We start from the raw sequence: 26,453 nt of genomic DNA, 5'->3' as shown, positions 1-26,453 counted from the left end.
GTAAAATGGAAGATAAGTTATAAGTTTTTTTTCTTATTGCACTGTACAAAGAATATGTTTTATAATATAAGTTTTAAGTGGTATAATGTGGATTATTTATTGATTCAATCTTTATGTGTCAGCTCTGCTTACTTGCACTTATGTTAATATAACTAAAACGTGTATAATTATATTACATATATTAGATTTTCTCAGTGACAAATATTTTATCATTTGAAATGTCATTATTCTTAAATGTATTCTCTATCAAAGAGTCAGCCCTTAATGTGACATTTCCTATCGTCTTGAAAAGCTTTTTTAAATCATTTTCATAAAATATTAATTATTTATTATTTTATTTTTTGCATGATTTAAACCTACCTATACAAACAGATATAGGTTTTTAGTGAATTAAGTACGTACTGTGTCTATTTTTTAATAACAAATAAATATGTATATTCCAGCTGATAAATCTAAATTAATGAACTAAAAACAATTATTTATTTGTATTATTTAATCTTAATAGGCCATTATAATCCTTTTAAATAAACTGAAACTGAAACTAAAAAATGTGTACCATCAAGAAATGTATATATATATATATACATCCTCCAGCTGGTCAGGGAAGGAAAGCGTGGCTGAGCAGCGCTGATGTGATTTAATGCTAAAAACAATCAAGACTTTCATGCTGGCTTTGACCTGCTTGTTTTGGAGAGTTTGCTTGTCTGACATGACTCAGCTGAAGCGTTACTGACTCGTGTGTTTCAGGACTCCGTGATCTGGAACAGCCAGATGTCGCCCTGGCAGACGAATGGTAACTCCGGGGTGATGGGAGCGGGAAGTGGGGGGTTGCGCTCTGATGTCGGCTATCAGGTACGTGGAGGTCGTTGATTCAAACGCACGTTTTCACCCGGACCTCAGGACTTACTGCAACACGGAGGAGCAGCACGAGCACCGACACTTGACCCAGATTCAAGCCATTAAGCTCTTCATGACGGGCCGCAGATCACACCTGAAATGTGAGAGCAGTTGAATCCAGACACAGTTATGAGCAGAGAATGATGAAGTGGTTTGGCCTCCTGCAGGCGACAGAGAGCTGATCAAGGAGGTTCTCTTCGATGCTGTGGTCACCGCTCCTCTCGAGGCCTACTGGACCGGACTAGCCCTCAACAAGTCCGAGTAGGTTCCTCAGCGATTTGCTTGATACAAACAAAATGTTATACCAATGTGTTCCCTCTGCAGGAACTCGGACAAAGGAGTAGAAATCGCCTTCCTGGGAACCCGCACGGGCCTGTCGAGAACAAACCTGTTTGTGCCTGCAGATCAGCTCTCTAATCAGTACGTCTCGCCGATCCGTGTTCACTAATCAAGAATTACAGCCGGGATGTGAGAAGTGATTGAGCCTGATGAATCTGATCCTCCTCCGCCTCACCTCGGTCCATCTCCCCCCGCGCATCCGCAGAGATTTCCTGACAGCCGAGGACAAGGAGGGAGTGTTTAATGCTGATCACTTCCCGCTGTGGTACAAGAGAGCAGCCGAGCAGGTCCCCGGAACATTTGTCTACTCCATCCCCTTCAGCACAGGTATGAGCAATCAAACACAGATAAGAGTCTCAGCAGGGCAGGATGAAAAATCAACCCGGCCAGGTTCAAGAAACAAAAACAACACATTCATTTACGTGTCACTGCCGAGCTCGGCATTTAAAACTACACCGTAGATGCAGTAAATATTTAATATTAATTTAATACTAATGACCTATAAACCCTTTTTTATGTTTTTTTTATTGCAAATATTGATCTGTATTTTGAAGTAACATAAGAAAACCATATGACAAATGAACAAAATAATAAATGATCTGTAAATCAAGTAAAAAAAAAAGTTCAAAGTATCTAAAACCTGAATATGTTATGGAAAAATATGACAGAAAGTACAATTTATTACTACATTATTTGCTTTATTTTCCAAAAATATAATCACAATAGCTCAATTAATGGCTTGTTAGTCTAGTATAAATTAACCTACGCACATTATATTTAGAATTGTAATATATTTACAACAAAATACAAAATAAAACAGCTTTTTGTTAGCAGTCATAAAACCTGGATCATGTTTCTAGTTTCACTCTGACTGCATAAGGGCCACATCAATACGAAGATATTCGAACAAGCTGCTTAAAACAAATGAACAGCACAGTTTGTTTTGAAGGAATCTTTGTTCGTATATTCTTTTAAGACCAAAAATGTATTAAATGATACAGTTTTAAGGTCATATCACTCAACTCTGGTCACAGATAAATCGTTTTAAATGAATATTCAATTTGTTATTTCAGTAGTAAGAAAATAAAAATCGTTTATTTTCTTGAACATCTTTCATTTACACCATCCATGGATCCTTCATCTTTGGGCTGCGATGAAATTGACGTTTCACTTCTGCCACAGAATGAAGAAATCAACTTCATTCATCATTTTTCAGCCTCTCGCCGTACAGTATCACTTCATCGGCTCAATATTTCATCCCAACCGACAGTTAAATAAATTAAAAAAAATAAATCTTGAATGAAGCGAGTGAGTGGTCGGTTTGTCTTTTCTTTTTTCTTCTGTCGGTGGCGCCATCTAGTGGACACATATGCGTTATTCAATCTGCTCATTATTGTGTCTGGATTCAACTGCTCTCTGTATTTAGCGATGTTATATATCGGTTAGTTGTTTATTTCGATCTCATTAAATCTCATTATCTTTGAGCACAATCAGCTACTGTATTAATACAACATTTTTGATTAAATAAAGCAGAGAAAAAAATAGTTGTTTTTATCGCCTTTCTTTAACTGAAAATAAAAATGTACTTTAGTGTTTCAGGTTCATATTGTGTTAAAAATAAAATACTTTAAAATGAATTATTAATAGTTATAGTAAATGTGTGTTTTAAACTGCATATAAGCAAAAAATGAAGACATAAACGTGCCGAACAGATGTGAGTGACATAAATATTTGGGTGTTTTTGTTGCAGCTCTGGAAAACAAGAGCGTGGTGTTGGCCAGCACTGCCATTCAGCTCCTGGATGACAGAAAGTCTCCCATCGTCGCATGTAACTCATTTTTTGAGCTTTGGCAAATGTATCTTCTGAAAACACTGACGTGTCTGTGTTTGCTGCTCAGCCGTGGGCATCCAGATGAAGCTGGAGTTCTTCCAGAGGAAGTTCTGGACGGCCTGCAGACAGGTAACCGCTCAGCTCCGTCGCCCACATTCAGGAAGTCTCTGCTGACATGAAGCTAAAAAGATGATTTTGTGACACAACAGTGCACCGCTCTGGACGGGAAGTGTAGCATCAGCTGCGATAACAAGGTTTCTATTTAGATCAATTATTATTTATTTAATTTGTATAGTATTAAAGTGACTTCTGCTCATGTTTGTTTCAGGACATCAACTGTTATTTGATTGACAACAACGGCTTCATTCTGGTCACAGAGGAACAATCTCAGGTCAGTTCCACTTTCACACCTGATTGATCGACACATTTACACTCGTCTACTGAGACCCTAGACTTCCTTCTCTCCATCCAGAGTTGATACAGAAAGAAAGAAGGATTTAGTCTTAAAATACACAGAACTGACTGAGAACGTCAATATCACTTTGTCTGGTCATTAGAAAAGAGGAAGAATTCTAGGATGGAAATAGGATTTAAGGAAAATAACTAGGAAACAAGATAATAAATAAGGAACAGGATAGGAAACAGAAGAGGAAACTATTAAACAAACATGAATACATGGAATCAAGATAGAAAACATACAATGAAACACAAGGTACAAGGATGTAAATAGTATATAAGGAAGAGAAAAAGGAAATGAGATAAGCAACTTAGAAATAAGGTTGGCAACTAGGATACAAGGAAACAGGATTAAGAAGTATGGTTACAAGATAGGAAACAGAAAAGTAAACTAGGAAACATACATGGAAACTTGGAAACAATATAGAAAACGGAAAAGAAAGGAAGCACAGAAACTAGGTAACAGGTATGGAAATTAGGAAATGAAGAACGAAACTAGGATACAAGGATGTAAATTGGATATGAGGAAGGGAACTGGGAGACAAGAGAGGAAATAAGGAAACAAGATTAGACACATAGGAGTCAACTAAGAAAGAATTGCAGGAACTTGGAAACAAGATAGGAAACAGAAATGGAAACAAGGGAGGAAACTAGGACACAAGGATTAAAATAAGATGTAAAAAAATGGTAAACAAGGGAATGAGATATGAAACTTGTTAACAAGGAAGGCAACTAGAATGCAAGGGACTGAGATGGGAAATAAGGGAACAACATAGGAAACTGAAAAGTAAATTAGGAAACAAACAGAAAAGAAAACATGCAAAGGAACTAGAAAACTATGATAAAAGGATGGAAATAGGATCCAAGGAAAGAAACTTGGAAACAATGAAACAACATAAGAAACAAGAAAAAAAGATAGAAACGAAAAAGTAAACTAGGCAACTAGCACTAAACCTAGGGAATGAGGAAAGGAAGTATACAAAAAAAAGGACGAGAGATGGGAAGAAGAAAAAGAAAGTTGGAAACAAGATCGGTAATTCAGAAACAAAATAGGAAACTATGAAGGAGACGATGAAGGAAACTAGGATCCCGAGTTAGGAAACCAGAAGATAAGGAAATCAGATCGTAAATAAGTAAACCAGGAATACTGTGAAGCGAGGAAGGAAACGAGATCAGTTGATGGTGACTGGTGTGCGACTGATGCTCTCTCAGACAGGACTCTTCTTCGGGGAGGTGGAGGGAGCTGTGATGAACAAACTCCTGCAGATGGGATCCTTTAAAAGGTTCCGTCTCTCCCTCTCGTCACGCGTGTTTCAAAGCTCTCATGCTGTGTTGATGTTGCAGGATCACGCTCTACGACTTCCAGGCCGTGTGCAGGGAATACTCCGGCAGCAGCGACAGCGCTCGCTCGCTCTCTCACGTGAGTTTGTGACTCTTGAAGACTCCAAGGTTTGTGCTGACTCGGAGGATTCTCTCTCTCTGCAGCCCTTCTCCGTGGTCAAGTGGCTCCTGACGGAGCTGGTCATGTGAGTCGTCGTCAGTTTCAGGAATGACTTCATGTTCCCTCTAAAAAACCTTCCGTCTCGTCCAGATTCCTGCTGGAGTTCAACTTGTACAGCTGGTTTCACGTGGATCTGTCAGTCAAAGGTTTGATCACATGACTCGCGATGGTGTGTGTTGTGTCACGGACTCACGGTTGTCGCTCCGCAGCCCAGAGACCTCGAGGCAAAACCCTGATGGTTCCGTGTGACACGGAATATCCCGCCTTCGTCTCCGAGCGCACCATCAAAGAGACGACAGGAAACATCGACTGTGGAGGATGTTTCAGGTACGACTCGAAGACTCACTATGACTGACACATGCAGGAGCTGTGACCTGTGACCTGTGTGTGTGTGTGTGTGTGTGTGTGTGTGTGTGTGTGTGTGTGTGTGTCGCAGGTCTTTTGTCATCCAGCAGATTCCCAGCAGTAACCTCTTCATGGTGGTGGTGGACAACAAGTGTGACTGCAGCAGCATTCCTCCAGTGACCATGGATCCCATCGAGATCATGTATATCCTTTATGCCTCACTTGAGACTCAAGAGCGCCACCTGCTGTTCTGAGAACACTGATGCATGACGTGCCATCACTAGTGGCTGGAATGTCTGAACAAGAGTTGTACGTTGTTGAAGCAGTTTTTGTGAGTAAGTCGACACAGACTCACTATTATTATACGTCCATTAAAGGCGCCATATAAAATAAATGTATTATTATTATTATTATTATTATTATTATTATTATTATACGTCTAGTAACAAACTCAATATTATTATATGTCCATTAACAAACTCACTATTATTATACGTCTATAACAAACTCACTATTATTATACGTCTATTAACAAACTCACTATTATTATACGTCTAGTAACAAACTCACTATTATTATACGTCCATTAACAAACTCACTATTATTATACGTCCATTAACAAACTCACTATTATTATACGTCTATTAACAAACTCACTATTATTATACTTCTATTAACAAACTCACTATTATTATACGTCTTCAACAAACTCACTATTATACGTCTATTAACAAACTCACTATTATTATACTTCTATTAACAAACTCACTATTATTATACGTCTATAACAAACTCACTATTATTATACTTCTATTAACAAACTCACTATTATTATACGTCTATAACAAACTCACTATTATTATACGTTTATTAACAAACTCACTATTATTATACGTCTATAACAAACTCACTATTATTTCACTTCTATCAACAAACTCACTATTATTATACGTCCATAACGAACTCACTATTATTATACGTCTATTAACAAACTCACTATTATTATACGTCTATAACAAACTCACTGTTATTATACGTATATTAAAAAACTCTTTTATTATTTTACATCAGACGAGTTAAAACTTCTTTCTTGACTTCTTTGCACACAATGAATCCCTGAAGTGCGACCGACTGAAGTTCCAGAAGGACCGGAAGAAGCCGGAGTCGTGTCATCCCTTCCACCCGGAGGTAGGCGTGACCACGAGGTCACGAGAGCAGACGTGTTGACAGGTGTCTCTGCAGGAGAACGCCATGGAGTGCGGGTCGGCGAGCGTCCCGAGGGTCGGTCTGACGGCGGCGCTGCTGCCTCTGATCACACTGACCGTCAGCAGGTGACCGTCGGCTGCTCTGGACCTCAGATCCGCGTAGATCTTCCAAACCTGTGCCACAGACATGCTGAGAATCAATTATCTGTGTAGCTGCGAGGCTCAACCCCATTTAACTAGCAAGAGAAAAAAGAAGCGTGCGGACGTGGACGCCTGCAGAAGTGCACTTTGATTAAGGACAGAACAGCAGGAGGTAAACTGCTGACTCATGTTGTTGTGGCTAGTTCAGGTACTAGTTTACAACAAGTTTTTTTTTGTTTACCGACATGTTTCTTCACCACAATCCTGAATATAAACATCATTTTCTTCTTTTAAAACATTTTATTTTTGCTTCTATGGATCTTATTTATAAACTTTTTGTAAATGTATATATATATAAGACTATTTACATTTTCTTTTCTTTCTTTACATTTTTCCTTCCACTCTGTGTAAACGTGTGCTTGTTGTAAACTCAGTACCAGACTTTCAGTTCCGCCCTGTGTCGTGTCTTCATGACGATGTAAAGCAGCCGAGAGGCAAGAAAAAGAAAAAAAAAAGAAAATGTCGACGATCTTCATCCTGTCACGACGTCAGTTCAGATGCATGAAGAAGAAGAGAATGTTGCACTTGTTCGTCCGTCCATCCTGTGTCCAGACCACGTGTGTCAACAAGCTGCTGAATAAATACAAAGACATATTTTTCCTTCCATCGCTTCGTCGTCTGTTTGTATTTTATACGTCTCGCCAGCACATCCTATACGGTCGGTTCAAGATTATTACTGGTGTTGATGCGGTGAAAACACACAAGTATAAGAGAAGGAGCAGATATTGTGGATGTTAACAATTATTATATCTCATTATATATGAGAGTAGAACTGATCTTTTCTTCTTTTAGGGAAATTGTTTTGTGTTATTCAGTTTATAATATAGTTAGCATTTGTTTTTCAACACAACATAATCCAGGCGTCAGTCTACTAAAGGATCATTTAACACTTGTTTATGTTGATCACTGCAGAGAAAAAAACGTTGATAATAAACACAATACACACATGTTCACACACAAAATCACAAAGTGCTCGCTGTTGTGTTTGACCTTTGACTTGGAGAAAAATTAAACAAACAAAACGAGTGAGGAAAAAAAAAAAGATATATTATTATAATTAATTAAATAACTTAAATCAAATTATATATATTCTCTAATTTCTTCAAAGACGTTTTTAAAGTACTTCATAGACTTATTGTGCAATATTTCACGGTGTGTTTCTATAAACATCGCAGTTTTTAACCGCATTAAGCATCTTCACGTTAAACCTGGAAAAACAGACGCAACCTGAAGGCAGCACGAGGGTTGACCTCTGACCCCCCGGATGTGTTCATTAGCAAACGAGCCTCACCTGCTGCTTCACCTGCAGCTGCGACGCTCCTCGCGAGCTCCTGCATAAAGTCTCTCTGAGCTGCTCCTCGAGGTTCACTCGTCTCCAGATTCCTTTTTTAAATATATATATTTAAAACTATACATATTTTTTAAAAAATGCCTCCCAAGAGAGCAGCAGCCCTGGCGGCAGCAGCAGCAGTAGCGCCCCCTGCTGAGGAAGAAGTGACAGAAGAAATCGTCTCTAAAAGTGCAGGTAAGTGTTGAGTTAGTTTGAACCTGGTTTGATATACATGAGCAGAAGTGTAACCTGAAGATCTTTAACTTTAATGTGTTTATTTTAAATATACACTCGGTAGTTTGACGTCATAGCTACGCTATCTTTGAGTAGTTTAACATTTAATGACATAATAAAAATAATAATATTTCTGGTGATAAGTTCGAGTGAGAAAAAATATTTGAAAAGTTAAAATGGGAAATAAATATGTATTTTACTTTAATGTCAATTTTACGTGTATCTGTGAACTGAGGGGTCTTAGATGTGACGTATAATTACGGCGACGGTAACTTGCTGATGTTTTTGATTAAGTTAATAAATATGAGAGAAATACAAGACAAATGTAAATAAACAACGTATGTTCCCAGGGAGAATATTAACGGTACGCAAACGTCTTTAATCTACAGAAATAAATGAAGTATAAAGCGTCGGTAATTGTCTTTTGTTAAGATTAACACATTTTAATGCTACACAATTTAATTATTTCTACGTCAGTGACCACCAGAATATTATGGTTTTTTATTTAAGGTTTTTCTTCAATAATTATGTTTTAAAAGTTGAATTTTTAAAGGTGAAGATCTAACAAATATTAAAATGAAAATGTATATTTTTAATTATTCACGTTAGACTTTAAAATGAACAAATACAGATTTAAATTAAACTTGACTGTAACCTAATGTTCATGCTATAAATGGAAAAATCTGATCCATTTCTCAAAAGTACTTTCAATATTTTTACTCTTAAAAACTTCAATCTCCTTGAAAAGACCCGGAAAAGCAGCGCAAGACCCAGACTCGCCCGTCCACCGTCGTGATGGTGCGTGAGGCCCTGAAGGAGCTGGACAACAAGAAGGGCGTCTCGTCTTCGCTCATCCAGGGGTTCATCAAACGGAAGTACCCCTCGGTGGACGCCACCAGACTCAACTACTTCGTCCGCAAGGTCCTGTTGACGGGCCTGGAGTCCGGCGCGATGGTGCAGCCCAGCAACGGCACCGTCACCGGGATCAGGGGCAAGTTCAGGGTAGGTGGTGGTTGAAGCTGCAGCCGCTCAGTTCTGGTGGTTCTGATGGACCTTCATTCCAGCTGGCGCCCGACGACAAGGAAACCAAGAAGTCCAAAGCGGAGAACTTGGACCCAAATGTTGAGAAACCTCCCAAAGCGGCCAAAGTCGCATCTAAGAAGAAAAATGCGGGTAATTGTAACGTTCTCGGAGTAAACTTTGACGCTCATTCAAATGTTCTGCAAAGATTCTGAGAAGCCCAAGAAAGGAAAGACTGTCAAGGAGCCAAAAGAAGAGAAGAAAAAATCTGAAGAGGAATCAAAGTCTGACTCGAATGAAGAGCTTGACGATATTGAAGAGACCGACGAGACTGAAGAGGTGAGACTGCATTAGTTGTCATTCTCAGTCCACCAGGTGGCGCAATTTATCTTTGTTTTACACAAATGCTTAAAGATTTACTTTACTTTACTCGCTATACTCAACTGGTTAATTCTACTCGTCACTAACCTGTTCTTCAGGAGCCAAAGAAGCCAAAGAAGCAAAAGACTGTCAAGGAGCCAAAAGAAGAGAAGAAAAAATCTGAAGAGGAATCAAAGACTGACTCGAACGACGAGACTGAAGAGGCTAAAGAGGTGAGACTGTATTGTCATTCTCACTCCACCAGGTGGCGCAATTTGTATCTTTTCTTTTTTTTTACTAGCGTGTTTAGTCGTGCAAACACCCACTGAAAAGATGCTGCTTCATTACACAAATGCCCAAAGATTTACTTTACTTTACTCACTATACTCAACTAGTTAATTCTACTCGTCACTAACCTGTTCTTCAGGAGCCAAAGAAGCCGAAGAAGCAAAAGCAGAAAAAGGAAACGCCGACGACGAGTAAAGTTGCTCCAGCAAAGAAGCCAAAAGCCAAAGCTGTCGCGACTGAAGAGAAGGTTCCTGCTGCTGGGAAACGTAAAGCTGCTGCTGCTGGGAAACGAGGAAAGAAGGCTGTGGATGAATAGTTTCTTTTTGTTTTTAGTATTCTGAAGTTTAATAAATGATTTTTTTACCTTTATGTCTCGTATGGCTATTTTTGACTCGTGTCAGTCAGAACTACAGTTTCTCACGTCAGGAAGATACTTTTCACGTTCTTCAGATTAAATGTCACTTTGAGATGTAACTTCTGCTTTAAATGTTAAACTTTCTTTACCTCTGGCTACCTTGGCTTTTCTCTCCAGCATAATGGTTCAGGTTTATTTAGTTTGAAAGCCTTTGACTGTGTAAGTGGGTTTCTTTTGAAGTACACATGCACTGCAACAAAGGCACCAATTTTTATATATTGTGAACTTCTTCCCAAGATCTAAAACATTTTGATTTTAAACTATTGTATCAGTGTGGTTGTGTGTGTACTCTTTATTGGTGTGTATTGACCAGAATCTGAAGATGTTCCTCACTACAGGGACATTTATGTATTGACGTGTATATACTGTAGTAAGGGGTATATATTTGTAGTATTGCCGAGTACTTGACTCTGGTGTTGCAGACTTTACAGACCACATGACTCTTGATGAAGTCGTAACTTTAATTTGTTTTTAAACCAAAATATGTCCAAACATCTACTTTAAAAGCTGCTGGAGTCACTGTATCCTCTCGTCCTCAGTCATGGCCAGGGATCTCTTGGGTTTAAAATAATGTTTACACTAACATATAAACCATAAAATGAAATGCTAAGAAAGAATGGACATTATCATGAAAAAAAATCAGTTTAGTGATGTTTTCTCACAGCCCTTCTCTTCATGGTGTACCTGCCTGTCACCCCAAGTAGCTGGGATAGGCTCCACTTAACTACAGCTGCCTTTAAAGAACAAATGGATGATAAAAAGGCAAATGTGAGGAAGTGTTGGAAGTTTATAGTTTAATAAACTGCTTCATCTTTGCATCAAACTGGCTAAAAGAACCACAACTGGACTCAAAGTTCCACCTTTGAAACAGCAAATTTATTTGTATTTAAAAAATAAAAAACAACTAAAAGTCCGAGTATTTCACCGAGACCTATTGAAACAGTACGGAAGCACTGAGTCTGTGAGCGCTTCAGTCGCTCTTCAAGTATGTGGAGTTCCATGTTCCGAGGGTCCAGTTCTCCAGAGAGTCGGCGTCGACTCGACAGGTCCAGCAGAGAAGGTCACGTGACCAGAGCAGGTTTGATGACCGTCCATCACAGACGGTGAAAGAATCGAGAACATTTTTAAAAAGCAAAACATTAAACTTCATCCCCGTCACTGACATCCAACATGATTCTTCTGTCTCGTGCGCATGTTCACGACTTAAAAGTCTTCTTTGAAAGTGACGGGAACAACTGCATTGACCATGTATCACCAGCAGGGGGAGGCGGTGAGTGGAAACTGTAAACCAACCGGAGAACAGATCGTTTGCGCCTCAACAAACACAAACTTGTCCTTCAAAGTCAAAAGTGCAATTAACTTAAGTGCTTTTATCAGATTGTTTCAAAAAAACTACTTGGTTCCATTGAGTCGTTGAATTAAGACATGATTCAGTTTGGAAGCGTTCAGAGCTGCAGTGAAGACGACAAACGAGATGAAAACATGAGATTATTGATTCGATCTTTAACATTAATTCATTCAGGATTTCTTGTTATTGTCAAACACTGCTGTACATGTGACCATGATATTAAGAGTTTAATTTGTGAGATATAAAGACAAATATATATATATTTAAGACTTGGATATGGGCAGCAGTTAAAGTCACTTTGGTCGACATCAACTTTTTCTAAAAACATTAAAAAGTAACAAGTTTAAAGATCTGTTTTTGTCATTGATTCTTATCCTTTTGAAAAAAGTAGTTTCTCAAGTATTAACGAAAGTACCTGAACACACCAGCAGGAGACCATGTAAACTAAGAAGTAAACCCAAGATCCGCACAAAAGGTTGTTGGGTGAAAACAAAGAAAGTCGTACTCGTGTCTGAAGGTAAACTTGTGAATTTAAACTTGTCCAAACGCAACAACGTTTTGAGGAGTACCTACGTCTGAAGCAGACAACTCTGTGTTGATCTAATCATCTTTGATTTGGTCTGCTTTGTAACTGATGTCAGAGTCCACAACTTTCTTTGGCAAGTTTAAGGTGAAATTATTCCGTGGGAAACTGGATTTCTCTACTATTCCGACAGCACCTGAACGCACCACAGACGTGTCATCCACTTATCGAAGGGACAGGACGAAGACATGAGAAATGGATGAACTAGTCATGTGCTAATGAAGTCCTCAGCCCAGGAGGTGGCGCTCTCGTCTTGAAAATAATCTGAGACAGTGTTAAAATAGTGGCTAAGAGCCAGAGATATACAGCTAACGCTGCCATCTAGTGGGCTCTGAGCTGAGGACGGTCTTCATGGAACTACGGTCGCACACGTTGATGAACATCTGATCACTGCACCTGAACGCAACAGAGGCTTCGGATGTAAACGACTGCAGCGCATGATGATCCACCTGCTCGTCGTGGAATCAAACCAACGGCAAAAGTTTTGACTGAACATGTGGCACCAGGTTCATCTGCAGCGATGAGGATCGTGGTCGAGGATCAAACTTCAAATATAGACGTGAACGTAAACTTCAGATCAGCAGATAAAATCACTTTGGTTCTAAAAATCTTGATTGGTTGATCAGATCGTCTAATTATCGACTAATATTTACACGTAGATTCATTTGTAGGAGTCTGAGCGATTGGGGGGGAACCTCAGGTCCGAGCGTCGAGGAATTATTGCTACACAGCAGAACATGTGGACAAACGATAGGAAACGATGTAAACAAATCACTCAGGAGAGAGAAATAAAGTGCACGATTCTCTCAACCCTTCCTTCAGCGTCGCCCTGTTTACCCGAAAAACTTGTGCCAAACTCGCAACGTAAAGTAAAGTCTACCGTCGCTCCGGCGCCGACGCTCGTCCTCCGATGATCCAACAAGTTTCTCAAAAAGGGAGAAAAGGCGGTAAAAGCTTCTGTCCAGCAGTGGGATCCTCGCAGGTCATCTGGGGTGCAGCAGGAAGCGGTGCAGGTACTCGGACACGGCCTCCCAGTGCCGCCACAGGAAGGCCAGCAGGACCACGTAGAGCAGCGTGGAGAGGGTCCGGCTGCGGGTCTTCATCAGCGGGACCACGCAGTTGGCCACCGTGGACACGAACACCAGCAGCACGGCCATGACGGCCAGCAGCACGTTGATCAGTTTTCCCAGCAGAGTCCTCGCCGTGGCGTTTTCCAAACCCTCCAGCTGCACCACCTGCTGCTGCTGCTGCTGCAGCTCCATCTTGGAGATGCGCGTCTGACAGGCCTCGAGCGCCTCCTGCAGGAGAGAGTGAGAAGTTAAAAACAGTTCGGAAATAAGTATATCAGTGACATCAGAACATTTAATGGTTGACTTTAACATTTTCAAATGTAAAATATAACATTTTATTAATGAATGTTGCCTTTTTCTAAACATTGAATTATCATTTGTTTTTAATAATTTAAGTCCATAATCTGTATATTGATGTTGAATCATTTAATAATATATTTGCTTTAGCGTTCTGTCTTTTAAATTAAAATGTTTTGTTTTTTTTATACATAGTTTGATCATCATGTTATTTAAAAATTAAATACTCTAAATTAAAAATCTGTAGCCTTTAAATTCAATATAAAAATGTTTGTGTAATAGTGTCACCAGACAATATTGTATGAAATATAAAGCTACAAATTATTGGAATTATAATATCAAAACATGTTTAAAAAATTAATTCCCGTTGGAACTATTTTACCAACATTTTTATAGTTAAGCTACAAATAAAAATAAAAATATTATTACAAAATTCTGCAAATATTATTTTTTTAAACAACATTTCAAATGTTGAATTGACATATTTTTTCATTTAAATGTTGTTATTTTGAACTTAATGTTCATTAATTTCTATACTGAAATGTTGAATTTGCTTTTTATTAATGATTGAGATAGAAAGTTTGATATTTTAATTGCAATAATTCAAAAATACCTTTTTAGATTCCATGTTCAATCTTTTTATTTAGTAGCCTTTTAAATGTCATATAAAAGAATTGTAAAATAGTTCCTCCAGACTATATTGAATTAAATTAAAGGCTATTCCATTTGGAATTAGAATATCAAATTCAATTATGTTACGACTATTATAAACATTACATTTTATATTGAATTAAAAAAGAATAAAAATAATTTAATTTCGAAAAAAGAAAAACATTTTATTAAATATTGAAAGTATTGATTCAATTCTAAAAGCACCAAACATTTAAATAGAATCAAAGTTCCAACTTAAGAAATGTTAAATTCCAATAAATATTGTGATGATAATCGTTCAATCGTTCAAACACGGACCTGATTGTCTCGCGCTCGTTCGTACGACTGGTACGCGATCTTCTCCTCCATGCTGGCCAGTTCCTGCTTCAGGTTCAGGATCTCGTTCTGGTGCAGCTCGGTCAGGTCGTTGAGCTGCTCCTCCAGTCGCTCACACCTGCAGAGACGAGCGTCAGAACCAGACGTGCTCTTCTTCAGGTGCCGGCACACACCTGTAGCGCTCCTCCTGCAGAGCCTCGTGGATTAGCGTGTGGTCCCTCTGGTAGTGCGTCTTCAGGCTCTCGAAGGAGTCCTCCAGTCGACTTTGATTTTCCCGCACTTCTTGAATCTCTTGGAAAAAAGCGTCAAACCCGGACAACTGAGCAGGATCCAGCGTGTTGCCCCTCGAGCTGGGAGGCCCTCCTGGGGCCCCGGTGGTGCTGTTGGCCCCCGCGGAGCCAGACGTATTACTAGAACAATCATCCTCGCTGCCATATTTGGGGCTGGACTGCAGCTGTCCAGTCCCGAGGGTCCTGCTCCCTCCAGGTCCCACGCCGTCTTCTCCCGGGGTCTCCTCGGAGGAGTCTTTGAGGGCGGCGATGTTGTCTGCGCTCCCGAACTTGTTCCTGAAGAGGGACGCGATCTCTCTGGGCTTGGACACCACGGCCCCTGCAGCCGAGTGCGTGGCTTGAGAAATGCTGGACAGACCGCCGGTCACCTGGAGACAGAACATTTACTCTCATCCTCAGTCGTGCTTACAAACTACTGTCAACGATCGGACGTGGTGATCAGAGATGAGCAGCAGAGGGCGCTGTTTGGGCAAATCAAAACGAGTCTCGGTTACAATTTGGGAGGTTTTCTCAGCAGTTAACGCCCACATTAATAATTTAGAAGTCGGATTCTCTTTCTCTCGGGTTCAACATTGTACTGAAGATAATCAGAAAGGCACAGTGTGGCACAAACCTTGGCACCAACATCTTTCAGCCCCTGGTGCATGTCTCTGAGCACGTCTTTGGGCTGACGGGGGATGCCATTGTGTTCCACCTCACGCAGCTTCCTGTGGTAGTGCTCCAGCTTCCTCTGCAGCTGCTGGATGGTCTGCGCAGACTTCTGGTTCTTCTTCTCGAACACTTGTTTGATGCGAGCGCTCTGCTGTTTGTCGGCGTTGTTGGCCAGCTTGAGGTACTCGGCCACGTTGTCGTCGCGCGCCGTCTGTTCGATCTTGATCTGCTCGGTGAGTTTGAGGATCTTCTGCTGCAGTTGTGCGATGGCCTGTTTGGTTCTCTGCGGGTCCGGCGTGCTGTCCACCATGTCGTAGCCGTCCGCTCCGCAGGAGAGGGCGTTGGGTGACACAGCAGGAGCGGATCCATCGTACCGGTCCAGCTGCAGACACCGGAGAACAACATTTTCATTTAACTTATAATAACCGTATCTACTTATATTGGTGCCATCATCAATAAGATAAGATATTCCCTATTATTACCACAAGGTTCATAAAAAGGTTAACAGAAACATGAAATAAAATGATGGATTTATGGAAGTATATCATCGGTGTGTGGACTTTATCATTTCAAATGTTGAAACTTTGAATTTTTATTTTCATTTAGTTTTGCATTATTATTCTTTTAATAATTGAATTCAATCAATTGTATATTATATTATATTAAAAAGGTAGATTTATATAAATTAAGAAATAGAATCTTTTTTTTAATGAAAGATTTTTATACACTATATTTTATTTCCAATAACTAAAAAAGTATCTAGATTACATATATTTGCGAATGCTTTCAGTGTAGACAGTAGACTGTGCGCACTGGAAGTGCTCGCAATTATTACCCGTTTTAGTACTTCCTGTTTATTATCGCCACAAAAAACGTAAAATAAAAACGTATTTAATTATTTCTGGAACAATTCTTCTCGTCGAGGCTTCAATATTAGACAGACGTTACAGACGAGCAGTATGAAGGTATTTGGATTTTTTCAAAAGTCTTTTGGCACGAAGAACCAAGTCCCTTCATTAAAATGAAGAGACATTTTTGCCTATAACTCTAAAAAGGAACGGATTACACCAATAATTATCCCAACTAACCCTTTAAATAGAAGGACAACAGCAGCAACATGTAAGATCGAAACAGATTGTTTCTGGCTCCCCCCAGCGTTAGAACTGTGTAACTGTCAAGGAAGCTCTTTTTCACATACGTCATTTGTTTAAAAACCAGAGAAAAGGTCTCGTTGTGTAGCAGTAAAGTGAAAGCCATGACTCATTAAGAGCCGATTCATTTTCATAATCGACTCTGTATTTAAACATGATCAAAGCCATGAAGTGTTTTGATGCAAACCCAGTGACGCGGTGACAGGCGTCTGCCTCGCAGATTGATTCGTCTTTGGTCCTGCGAGCCAGCTCTGACCTGAAGTACACTCAGGCACAGCAAAGGCTAAATTTAGAGGAGCTTAGAGCACATAGTGGCCAAACTCTCCAAGGCAATCTGTGACCTCCCCCACTGACGGCTCATCTCACCAGTTCATCCAGACACACAAACATTCAGATCAACGGCTTCAACTCGTCATTGCTGTCAATATGTTGAGCTGATCAGAGTATTAACAAGTTCTAATAAACCGGACATTAAATGATTGATGGATTGTTGTTATCAATGATAAAGTAAACTTAAAGAAACTTCCCTTCAGAGCACTGCAACATGGGGAAATAAATCATATCATAATGATTATTTTCAAACAAGTCGATGATAACGTATATCAGAATGTACAGTATATCTTACAAGCTTAGTTATTCCCTAAGATTTGAGGATACACTGGTGCCTTGCTTGTTGCTGGGGTTACGTAGTAAACGACCTCCACAAGGTACTGACCATTTAAACTTATCCCTTGATTAAATTAACAGCTCCCATAACCTCTTGTGACGTAACCATAACCATTCACAGTTGGCGATCACTTTTGTCATCGCAACATAGATGTACAATTTAAATAGAATATAATAGCGGTCAAACAGCCGTCACTAAATAGAGTGGTGAGTAGAAAAGCATCATGGGAGTTCACGGTTTTGTTGGCACCACGAGTAAGATGTTTTCATCAAACTAACCTCAGTCTGGGATTAAAGAATTAGGATATATATGCTTTGAAATAAGGGAGGTGTGATTTGTTGAAGTCAAGGAGGCCAGAGAGGGAGAGTAACTTAGTACAAATACGGAGTCACTACTCTACTTTGATACAGTTTTCTTATCAGCACATACAACACACATAACATGCGTGTCATTTACCATGTAAGCACTTCAACATGAGTGCATTTAAATGGTTGATTTAACTCTGATCTATTGATCATATGCTTTTTTTGAAACATATGAAAAAGCATGTACTTCCTTCAAATAGGAGACTTCAATACAATTATGTTGTGTACAACACATATCACAATACAGGGCCAAAGATACGATATACTGTGATACTCTAGTAACAAGGATATATTTATAGTATTGTCCGAGTACTTGACTCTGGTGTTGCAGAATTTACAGACCGGTTGACGACTTTCAAATTTGTTTTAAAAACTTATTTAAGTCCAAACATTCATCAAACTAAATATCTCTAAACACTTTGAAAGCTGCAGGACTGTATCCTCTCATCCATAGTCATAGCAGGATTCTATAGTTTCTTTAGCTGTGGAGATCATAATGAACGCTGCCATTTAGCAACCGGAAGTTTACAAGCAACACAAAAATATATCTATTTTTTTATTTCACACAAACTCTATTGAAATAGATTTTTAGAGTGCTGTTGAGTATCATTACAGTATGTTGGTAAAACTTGTTTTAGTTTAATGTCTTGTGTAAAGCAGGGATGTCATATTGACTTTAATATTAAATACTTCCTTCCATCCTTTACTGTCATCAGTGCAGATCTTTGCGAGCTTGTTTTTAACTTCTACTCAAGTTACTTGCTCTTCCTCCGCCAGCGCCAGGGACGCTCGTGAACTTCAGAGGACGATGTGATCACTGACCTTGTCTGGTTCCTCGGTGGAGTGGTACCCAGATGTCAGCAGCATGTCGGCCAGCGCCGGGCTGGTGGGGGTGTCGGTGGTGGAGGAGGAGCGCGGGCGTCCAGCCTGCAGCAGCGCCTCATGGGTGCTGCGCCTGTGGATTTGAGGGCTGCCTTTCTGAGGAGGGTCTCCACAGGTTCCCCCCGCTTTGCTGCGGCGGCTCTGCAGGCTGGTGCCTCGCTTCATCATCGGTGGAGCCCCTCGGATCTGCTGCAGGACTCGGCTCAGAGCTGCGGGAGGGGCGGAAGACCCACTGTTGTCAGAGTCCGGCGGGAGAGTGGAGGACAGAGAGGGGTCCCCTCCTTCTGACCCTGCGTCTGTGGGATCAGAGGAAGGGGCGACCGTGCAGGAGGAGGCGGCAGCATCGTGCGGGGAGACGGAGGAGCGCCGGCGCTGAGGCTGGAAAAAGTGCTTCAGGCCGTGGCCCAACGCTCCCATGTTCTCCAGTGCATTGTGGGTGATCTTGGACAAGCCGTGCTCCGTCTCCGATGCCCTCCTGCCACCCTCCGGCTCCGCCCGGCCGCCTGAGTCTGGCTCGTCTGGACTCTGCTCACTACTACCCTGATCCATCAGAGTCCCCCAGTGTCACTCAGGGTGTACTTGGGGGTGCCCTACCGGGCGTAGACACCCCCCCCTCTGAGAGGTTTCTTGCAAGCCGGCGGGCAGTGGGGACGGCGTTCAGTGGAACCTTTAGAGTGGGCATGCATCTGTGGCGTGGCTCAATGTCATGCTTGTCTAACACAAAAAAAGGAAAATGAAATAAATTACGACATGCAGCCGTGAACAGAATCAAGAGAAACACTGAGTTGATGATGCGTCAGCCACGGGTTCGAATCCAAACACCTTCTCGACTTTTTAGTGACCCACTTGTGGCGTGTTCGACAGCAACAACTTAGTGATGCAACATAAACATAACATCTGCAAATAAATAAACAATATATGAACAGTTTCTGTAATAAACTTTTGCACATATTCCACGTTAAATTAAACGTTTTTACGTCATTTTAGCTGCAATATAACAAAGTGTGTGTGTGCAAGTGTGCAAAGTGCAAAAGCCATATTTCAGAAAGTGTTGAAAATCATAATGAACAGAAGTGAAAGTGCTCATGTGATGAACAATGTATGGATGCATGACTATAACTTTTCCCTGATTCACAGTAAAGTCAAAATTCAACAATATTGATTATTAACAAAACACTATTGCAATGTTTTGTTCAGACAACAATAAAATAAGAGTTTCTTCAACAATGTATTAAATCAAATAACATTAACATTTTCTTTACATTATTGGATTAAACATTTTGAAATGTCAAGTTGCATGCTTATATAAGAATAATAAGTTATAGGTTATGCAGTCAAATGTCCCTAGAGGTAGAAATAAATATTACAAAGGTTTAAAAGGTTGTTCTCTGAAAGTAGTTCATCAATTAATAAATGAATTCCAAACTATTCCCAATAAACTGAATCCGTAGATAATCGAAACCTGATCTTTTCATGAACATTTCCGAGAAGAAAAACAGTCTCTGATGTTGACGCTGTGTGAGTAGAAGCAGGTTCGAGTCTGGATAAAGTCTTGAGAAAACTACGCTGAACTGTACTTAGTGCGTGTCTTGGCACTGACGGCTGCCGGTGTTTGATCATGTCGACAGCTCAATAGCTCTGATGGCTATTTTTAAACACAGTCTTCAGTCTATTGAAGGTGTTAATGTCACCCTGAAGAATTCTGAGGAGAACAGCCATGAAACTACATGAACTCGTCTCAAAATGTACGCTTCGCTCTCCAGGGTTTATCCCATGCTTTCAAAGACAAGACCGTCTCCGACACACATGTAATTAAACTATTATTATTTACAGAGATTTGCACAGAGCCTAGTAAACGTCTGAACATCTGCCAATGTTTCAGGAGCGAGCTGAGAAGAAAACAAGTCATTTTTAAGACAAAGTCGTCACAAAGGACATGATTACAGAGCACAAACTCACAATCGTGAAGAAGCACAGAACTTACAGATGAAGTCCTCTACATGGAGTCCTCAATAACAACACAAAGGAAGAACAGTTTATTTTTCTTTCACTCACCATCAGCCCAAACTCCGCTCCTCACTCACAACCCAGTAAGGCCTGAGGAAAGTGGGGAAAGAAACCCAAAATAAAAACAGAAAATACAAGCTGTTGGCGATATAGCACAGTAAGTAAAACACATTTCGAGCACTGTTCCCACTTTTGTCAAGTTATATATGTTGAACGCTCTGTAGGTTTAACCCACGGGCAACACGGAACAATGGACTATTTAAATGTTTTAAGAGAGTGTTGTTATAGTTTAAGTAGCAAGTACGAGCTCATACAGGTTTTGAAAAAAGTAATTAGGAGAAAGAATATCTTACTATTCAAGTTATTCTAGTTCTACAAACTATTAATTGATGACAGTTCAGCCACTGCAGCTCGTCTTTTATTCCCTCCCAGTAAATATCACAATAATAATGACAGAGAAGAATGTCTGACCAAACCCAAGTGAGTCAGACTTCTACAGAAATTAATTCACTCAATTCAATACATATTTATTTTATGTATTGACTTTGTTCTACTTGACTTACTATGAGCTCACTGTTAAACCAATGACTGTTGTATTTATTGTGAGTCACCGATTATATATGACAAGAAAAAGCCAATAGAAATAAGTCAAATACAAGGTTTGTTGAGCAGCTTTAGGGTTGTTGATCATCGGTTACAACATAAATACTAGACGTGTATTTGACAATGTGCACCACAACCGCAGAATTGTTGTCTGGAAATATACATCAAAAGGTTTGTTCCGCAATAACTATGAGGTCAAGTTGAGAATATGTGTTGGTAAACTGATAACATTTTTTTAAATGAAAAAATATTCATTAAGTTACTTTCTCGGGACAATAAAGTGAAACGATTTCGAGGGAAAATACCTGAGCTGTGGTCATCAGCAGTAGATGTGTGGTCCAGGCATACAGTCTATTAATCCAAGAGATGTTTCAGCACTTCCTCCGATGAGTACCATGTAAAGGTGGTTCAACCGCTGAAAATATTTAGTCAGCTCCTTCCATTGATGTTTAGAAAAATCACATGCTGCAGAGAAAGAAGGAGAAACACGGTCAACTTCACAACACTTTTGATGCGACTGTAATAAAAACAAATATGGGTCTTAATGTGTCTTCAAATGCAAGTGTTAAAACAATCGTTAATCATTCTTCAGACAGCATTTATGAAGACATCTGATGGTGAGTTCAAGCCTCGCGTCCATTTTCAAAATAGAGTTGATCTTGATATTTTGGCTTAAAAGAGTAGCTTTTGACCAACAACTGACAAATGATTCATAAATGTCACTGAACATTGACCTCACGCGGTGGTGTCATGCATTCAAAATTCAACAACCTCCGTGTCAGAGTCATCACAAGACACGACTTAAGCGGGAATTATCTGGCTCAGGAAAATCACGTCTGAATGAAGGAATATGTTTTAATTATTTACCGCACAAATCTCCTCGGCCGGGCGGCTTAATTAACTGAATATAATTAAGCGAGGCCAAGATATTAGCAGCTATCTGGAACAGAAGCCCCTCAGCATTACACTATAATACCCTGGTAATGACTCGTGTCACTTATGATGATACAGGATTCCACATTTTCAAACTTGTATAAATGTTTATTGCGAAGATTTAATTAATTTAATAAAATTACAGACACCGACTTAAAAATATAACACATTTTTAGGATTAATGTTTGAAGGGTATTAACTTTTTAAATCAACTTACTGAGCCTTGAGAAAAACACATATCCGGAAATGAGGTTATTAAGAAGTAGCAGGTGTATTCAGGTTGACCAGTCACATGACTTTAAACATTCCTGAAGAGAAACTAATAAACTTTAAAAAAAACAAAAACAAGTTAATGCGTGTTTACTCTCTTCACGACTCGAGCCAAACATCAGCTTAAGATGCAGAAGGATTTAGCAGCTTCACTGGCTAACGCCGGGCGCTCTGCTTAAGAAGAGTTTAAAAATGAATGAACAGTTTAAATACATATTCAACTGTCCGTTCAGCTCGTGGTTTAGTTTCAGGTTATTTTGACTGCGTTAGTTATTTGACTCCGATAGAATTTGCGCCTTAGAATATTATATCTTTAGCTTCGAGCAGTTGTTAGCAGCGCATGCTAAGACGCTGCACCCGAGGGTGTTTAGTTTACTTAACAGCGCACACGGGAGCTGCTGAACGGGGCGGGGCTTGGCTTGTTTGTTGCTATGGAAGGTCATAGTGTGTGTTTCAGCCAGAGGTCTGATGTGTCACCACAGATAGCTGTTAAACGTTTATCTTCATAATGTGCTGCTGTATCAAGAACACCTGAATGCACCCGGATCATGAACCTTTAACCCTGATTTTCTGGAACTCCTGTTGTGTTATCAGTTTTATCTTGACCTTTAAAGTATATACTTTATTGAATATTGTTTTGATTGTCTAAGCGCTTTGTGACCCTGGTCTGGAAAAGCGCTATATAAATAAAAATTACTTACTTACTTTAACGCATTCAGGGAAATCGAATTTAAGGACGAAACAATTAAATTCTTTAATATAACAAATCAGATCATTACATTTGACACTATTTATTTTAATCCCTTCTGACATCAAGACTGATCAGAAGAAGCTGCGACATAAGATTTTTTGTTTACAAACATGTCTTTCTGCAGTTCCACTGAAAACAACACAATCCAAACCCCTAAAAAAATAAATAGGAAATGGTTGTCAATAACACCATTAGTTTATGGAGACAAAATGAAAAGCTCTTTGATGAAATTGCCTTTCCATAATTAAATGTATGAGACTGATTCCAGGTGAAGGTATATTTAAGATATTTAATTTGAATTAATCTTCTGACATCCTCACAGGACTTAAAATGCACAAACTACTTTTGCTCATAAAGGTTATTATAAAATTTGTGAACGGTGTTAGAGACGTTTTTTTATTTTTATTTACCGATTCTGAGAGACATCGGAGAGGATATGAAAGAGTCTTGTATCCGTGTGAAAACGTGACACCCAGTCACCGTGAAGATAGACTATGTTCAGCCCACACTAAAGTGCATCGGGCTGAAAGCAAATATCTTGTTACTGATCAATTCTCACCGTCGTGATCATGAGCCAAATGGAAAAGATCAGATCTAAATTGGCCTTTTAGGATAGTAGGCTTCCCCGCCAGGAATACTATCATCCGCCGGAGTTGAGTCTGTTTCTTTGCGTCTTATGGAGGAAGTCGAATAGTAGCCGAAGCAAAGTGTGAAAGTGTCACTTTACGAACTTCCTTTGGGAGGTTTTCTATCTGTTAAGATCAGCAGGAAGAGCATTATAAACCATAGAGGACGGATTGCATCTCCTCGCTGGTCCTGGTTATTCTTCTGGATGTTTCACACAAATAAAAATACAGGGTTCAAATGTTCCTATAAAGATTGACATTTTTTGTAGTTCTTCAAAACCCATTTTCATGACAGAATGGCTCATATTACCATTTGAATTTGTCCAACATCTATTCATAACAAGGAAACCTCTCAAAAGATGAGCAAGAAACAAACTAGTATTTAACAAATAATCACTAGTAAACTGAAATAATTCTATGTCCATGAGAAAAGCCACACATATAGGAAATAGTTGTCAATAACACCATTAGTTTATGGGGACAAAATGAAAAGCTCTTTGATGAAATTGCCTTTCCATAATTAAATGTATGAGAAAGATTCCAGGTGAAGGTCATGAAGGATCAACAATGTTTGATTAAATGAAAGCAGGTTCCAGGAATAGCTTTGACACAAATGTCAGCCAGATTTTCACTTCATGATCTATTGTTTAAATTCAACTGAAAAGGTGTGTTCTTGTGCTGCCTGTGGTTTTCTAAATCAAGCATCAATTACCAGCATTCACGCCTACAACAAACAACATGAGAAAATGGATGAAGATCAGTCATTGTTCTAAAGTGATATATTTGACACTCGTATGGAATGATTTATATCCCTTCACGTGAAAATGGTTCGGCTGGAGTCTGAAGCCTCCCTGCGAACACAAACCTCGCCCCATCCAGACGATCCTCTGAGACAAAACAGGCGCTAACTGGGCGCCTGTCCACTGGTGCTGTCAGTTAGCATGCTGCTAGCTAGTTAGCTGCGGGCGAACACGACAACAAGATAAACAACCGTCGCTCGTCTAACTCCGCCGCGAGCCGCACAACAGCGCCCGACGCCACGTGGGTTCGTTTTCCATTCACAGATCGGCCTCGAACATCCCAGAAACACAGCGAGAACTTACATGGGCGCTGAGAGGATTGTGTTGATGACCGTCCATTTCTCCCGATGGTGAAACACTCCCACGATGACGTCACATAGCGTGCTCCACGTTAGAACAGCTGAGAGGCGGAAGCAGCAGTGAGTCCTGCAGGTGAGAGAATGGTGGAGGATTTTCTGAATTATTCCCATTCACTGATCACTGACCTGGCCGGTAAATTGTATTTTTCTCCCAAATGTATTTATATCCAGACAACTTTATCTCACCTTTCTTCTGCTCTTAATGTTTCTTGAAAGATTAAGAGCAGAAGGAAAGATTAAGAGACATTTAATTTGTCTATTTTAAAGTGAAATGGAACTTAACTTAATCTGCTTTGTCCTGCCTAGTACATTTTTTCTATCATACCATATTATATTAAATTGTTACAAAACGCTCAGACAGAAATTTCCACTTGACAAACAAAACCGAAATGCAAACAAATAAAAGAAAAAAACTAAAACACATTCACTGCATATTTTTCTGCAACTTAGCTTCAATCTTCTCTTATTCATTCTTTTGAGGACATCGAAAATAAAAGTGAAATCCCTATATTTTTAAGTGACATGAAAATAAAATCAATCTCCTTTATCCTGCTATATTAAAATCAATACTAATTTTAATTGAGACTTTTTAGATTGTTATAAATTAGAAAGGAATGTCCGTCTTAAACACACACAAACTAAAATAAATCAGTAATACTAAACCCTTTAATACAGTTATCTTTAATTCTGTATTTGTAAGTAAGTAAGTAAGTAAATAATATTTGTATAGCGCTGTTGTCTATTTATTTATTATAAGTTTATGTATTATGTTTCATATTTGACTTTATTATTTAAATTGTTTGTTATTATTTTAAAAGGGTTTTACTTATTATTTATTATTATTTTTATATCGTATTGTTCTGTTATTAGTTTTAACATGTGTGCTTTGTTTTAGAATAATGTGTATGTATGGTTAAACATTGTTTTAGTGAGAAGCTGTGACAGGAAACGCCAGGTATGGTTGAGGTGTAGTCAGCTGAGGTCAGAGGAAACTGTAGTAGCTGATCTTTGTCACTGGGCGGTGCTATTGTCTCAGTTTCATACTTAAGGTTGATTGTTGGACATGTGACCAGCAGCTCAGCAGCTTCAAACGAAAGATAGATACATTTATAGAAAAATAGATCACCATACAGACCTCAAAAAAGGGTTTTTTCTTATTCCCATTCTTTTTTTCTAATGTGATTTTGTCTCCTGAAGTGGAATTTATATGGTGGACAAGAATTTCGAAACAAATTTACAAACTCTGAAACTAAATTACAATGTATTTTTTTTTTAAGTATAATTTCCTGAAACAAATGTAAAAACTCTGAAACTAAATTACAATGTATTTCTTTTTAAATGTATAAGTTACTGAAACAAATGTACAATCTGAAAAGATGATGTATTCCTGA

At 39.3% G+C, this 26,453-nt stretch overlaps 3 protein-coding genes across 6 annotated transcripts in view; 2 read left to right on the top strand and 1 right to left on the bottom strand.

Moving 5' to 3' along the window:
• cacna2d3 (calcium channel, voltage dependent, alpha2/delta subunit 3) overlaps positions 1-7,379 on the top strand; it is a 36,380-nt gene extending 29,001 nt beyond the window's left edge. The window contains exons 23-39 of the mRNA XM_087800463.1: positions 748-793; positions 901-998; positions 1,065-1,158; positions 1,222-1,317; positions 1,442-1,563; positions 2,987-3,064; positions 3,135-3,196; positions 3,277-3,321; positions 3,396-3,458; positions 4,736-4,806; positions 4,868-4,943; positions 5,009-5,049; positions 5,115-5,170; positions 5,234-5,351; positions 5,461-5,573; positions 6,475-6,557; positions 6,612-7,379. Of these exons, the coding sequence (XP_087656589.1) occupies positions 748-793; positions 901-998; positions 1,065-1,158; positions 1,222-1,317; positions 1,442-1,563; positions 2,987-3,064; positions 3,135-3,196; positions 3,277-3,321; positions 3,396-3,458; positions 4,736-4,806; positions 4,868-4,943; positions 5,009-5,049; positions 5,115-5,170; positions 5,234-5,351; positions 5,461-5,573; positions 6,475-6,557; positions 6,612-6,704 (1,355 nt within the window). The 3' untranslated portion in view covers positions 6,705-7,379. The remainder of the gene's footprint in view (positions 1-747; positions 794-900; positions 999-1,064; positions 1,159-1,221; positions 1,318-1,441; positions 1,564-2,986; positions 3,065-3,134; positions 3,197-3,276; positions 3,322-3,395; positions 3,459-4,735; positions 4,807-4,867; positions 4,944-5,008; positions 5,050-5,114; positions 5,171-5,233; positions 5,352-5,460; positions 5,574-6,474; positions 6,558-6,611) is intronic.
• Positions 7,380-8,111: 732 nt separating this feature from the next.
• Positions 8,112-10,323, top strand: h1m (linker histone H1M). Its single transcript, XM_087801036.1, has 6 exons — positions 8,112-8,300; positions 9,088-9,341; positions 9,404-9,512; positions 9,568-9,698; positions 9,839-9,952; positions 10,147-10,323. The coding sequence occupies exons 1-6, from the start codon at positions 8,204-8,206 to the stop codon at positions 10,321-10,323; spliced, it is 882 nt and encodes a 293-aa protein (XP_087657162.1). The 5' UTR covers positions 8,112-8,203.
• Positions 10,324-11,276: 953 nt separating this feature from the next.
• On the bottom strand, positions 11,277-25,072 carry tmcc1b (transmembrane and coiled-coil domain family 1b). 4 transcript variants are annotated; one of them, XM_087800264.1, is made up of 8 exons: positions 25,007-25,072; positions 21,629-21,788; positions 20,769-20,810; positions 18,654-19,427; positions 15,611-16,030; positions 14,881-15,365; positions 14,690-14,825; positions 11,277-13,651 (listed from the first exon to the last, which is right to left on the bottom strand). In XM_087800264.1, the coding sequence occupies exons 4-8, from the start codon at positions 19,260-19,262 to the stop codon at positions 13,337-13,339; spliced, it is 1,965 nt and encodes a 654-aa protein (XP_087656390.1). In that variant the 5' UTR covers positions 19,263-19,427; positions 20,769-20,810; positions 21,629-21,788; positions 25,007-25,072; the 3' UTR covers positions 11,277-13,336. The 4 variants fall into 4 exon arrangements, with proteins under 4 accessions (XP_087656390.1, XP_087656392.1, XP_087656393.1 ...); XM_087800266.1 differs by having other exon boundaries at positions 15,692-16,030; XM_087800267.1 differs by having other exon boundaries at positions 18,654-18,922.
• Positions 25,073-26,453: the final 1,381 nt, after the last annotated feature.

The sequence above is a fragment of the Callionymus lyra genome, chromosome 10, assembly GCF_982586985.1.
Source record: "Callionymus lyra chromosome 10, fCalLyr1.hap1.1, whole genome shotgun sequence".
Lineage (NCBI taxonomy): Eukaryota > Metazoa > Chordata > Actinopteri > Syngnathiformes > Callionymidae > Callionymus > Callionymus lyra.
The sequence above is the reverse complement of the archived record's forward strand: the minus strand, read 5'-3'. Positions and strand labels throughout refer to the sequence as shown.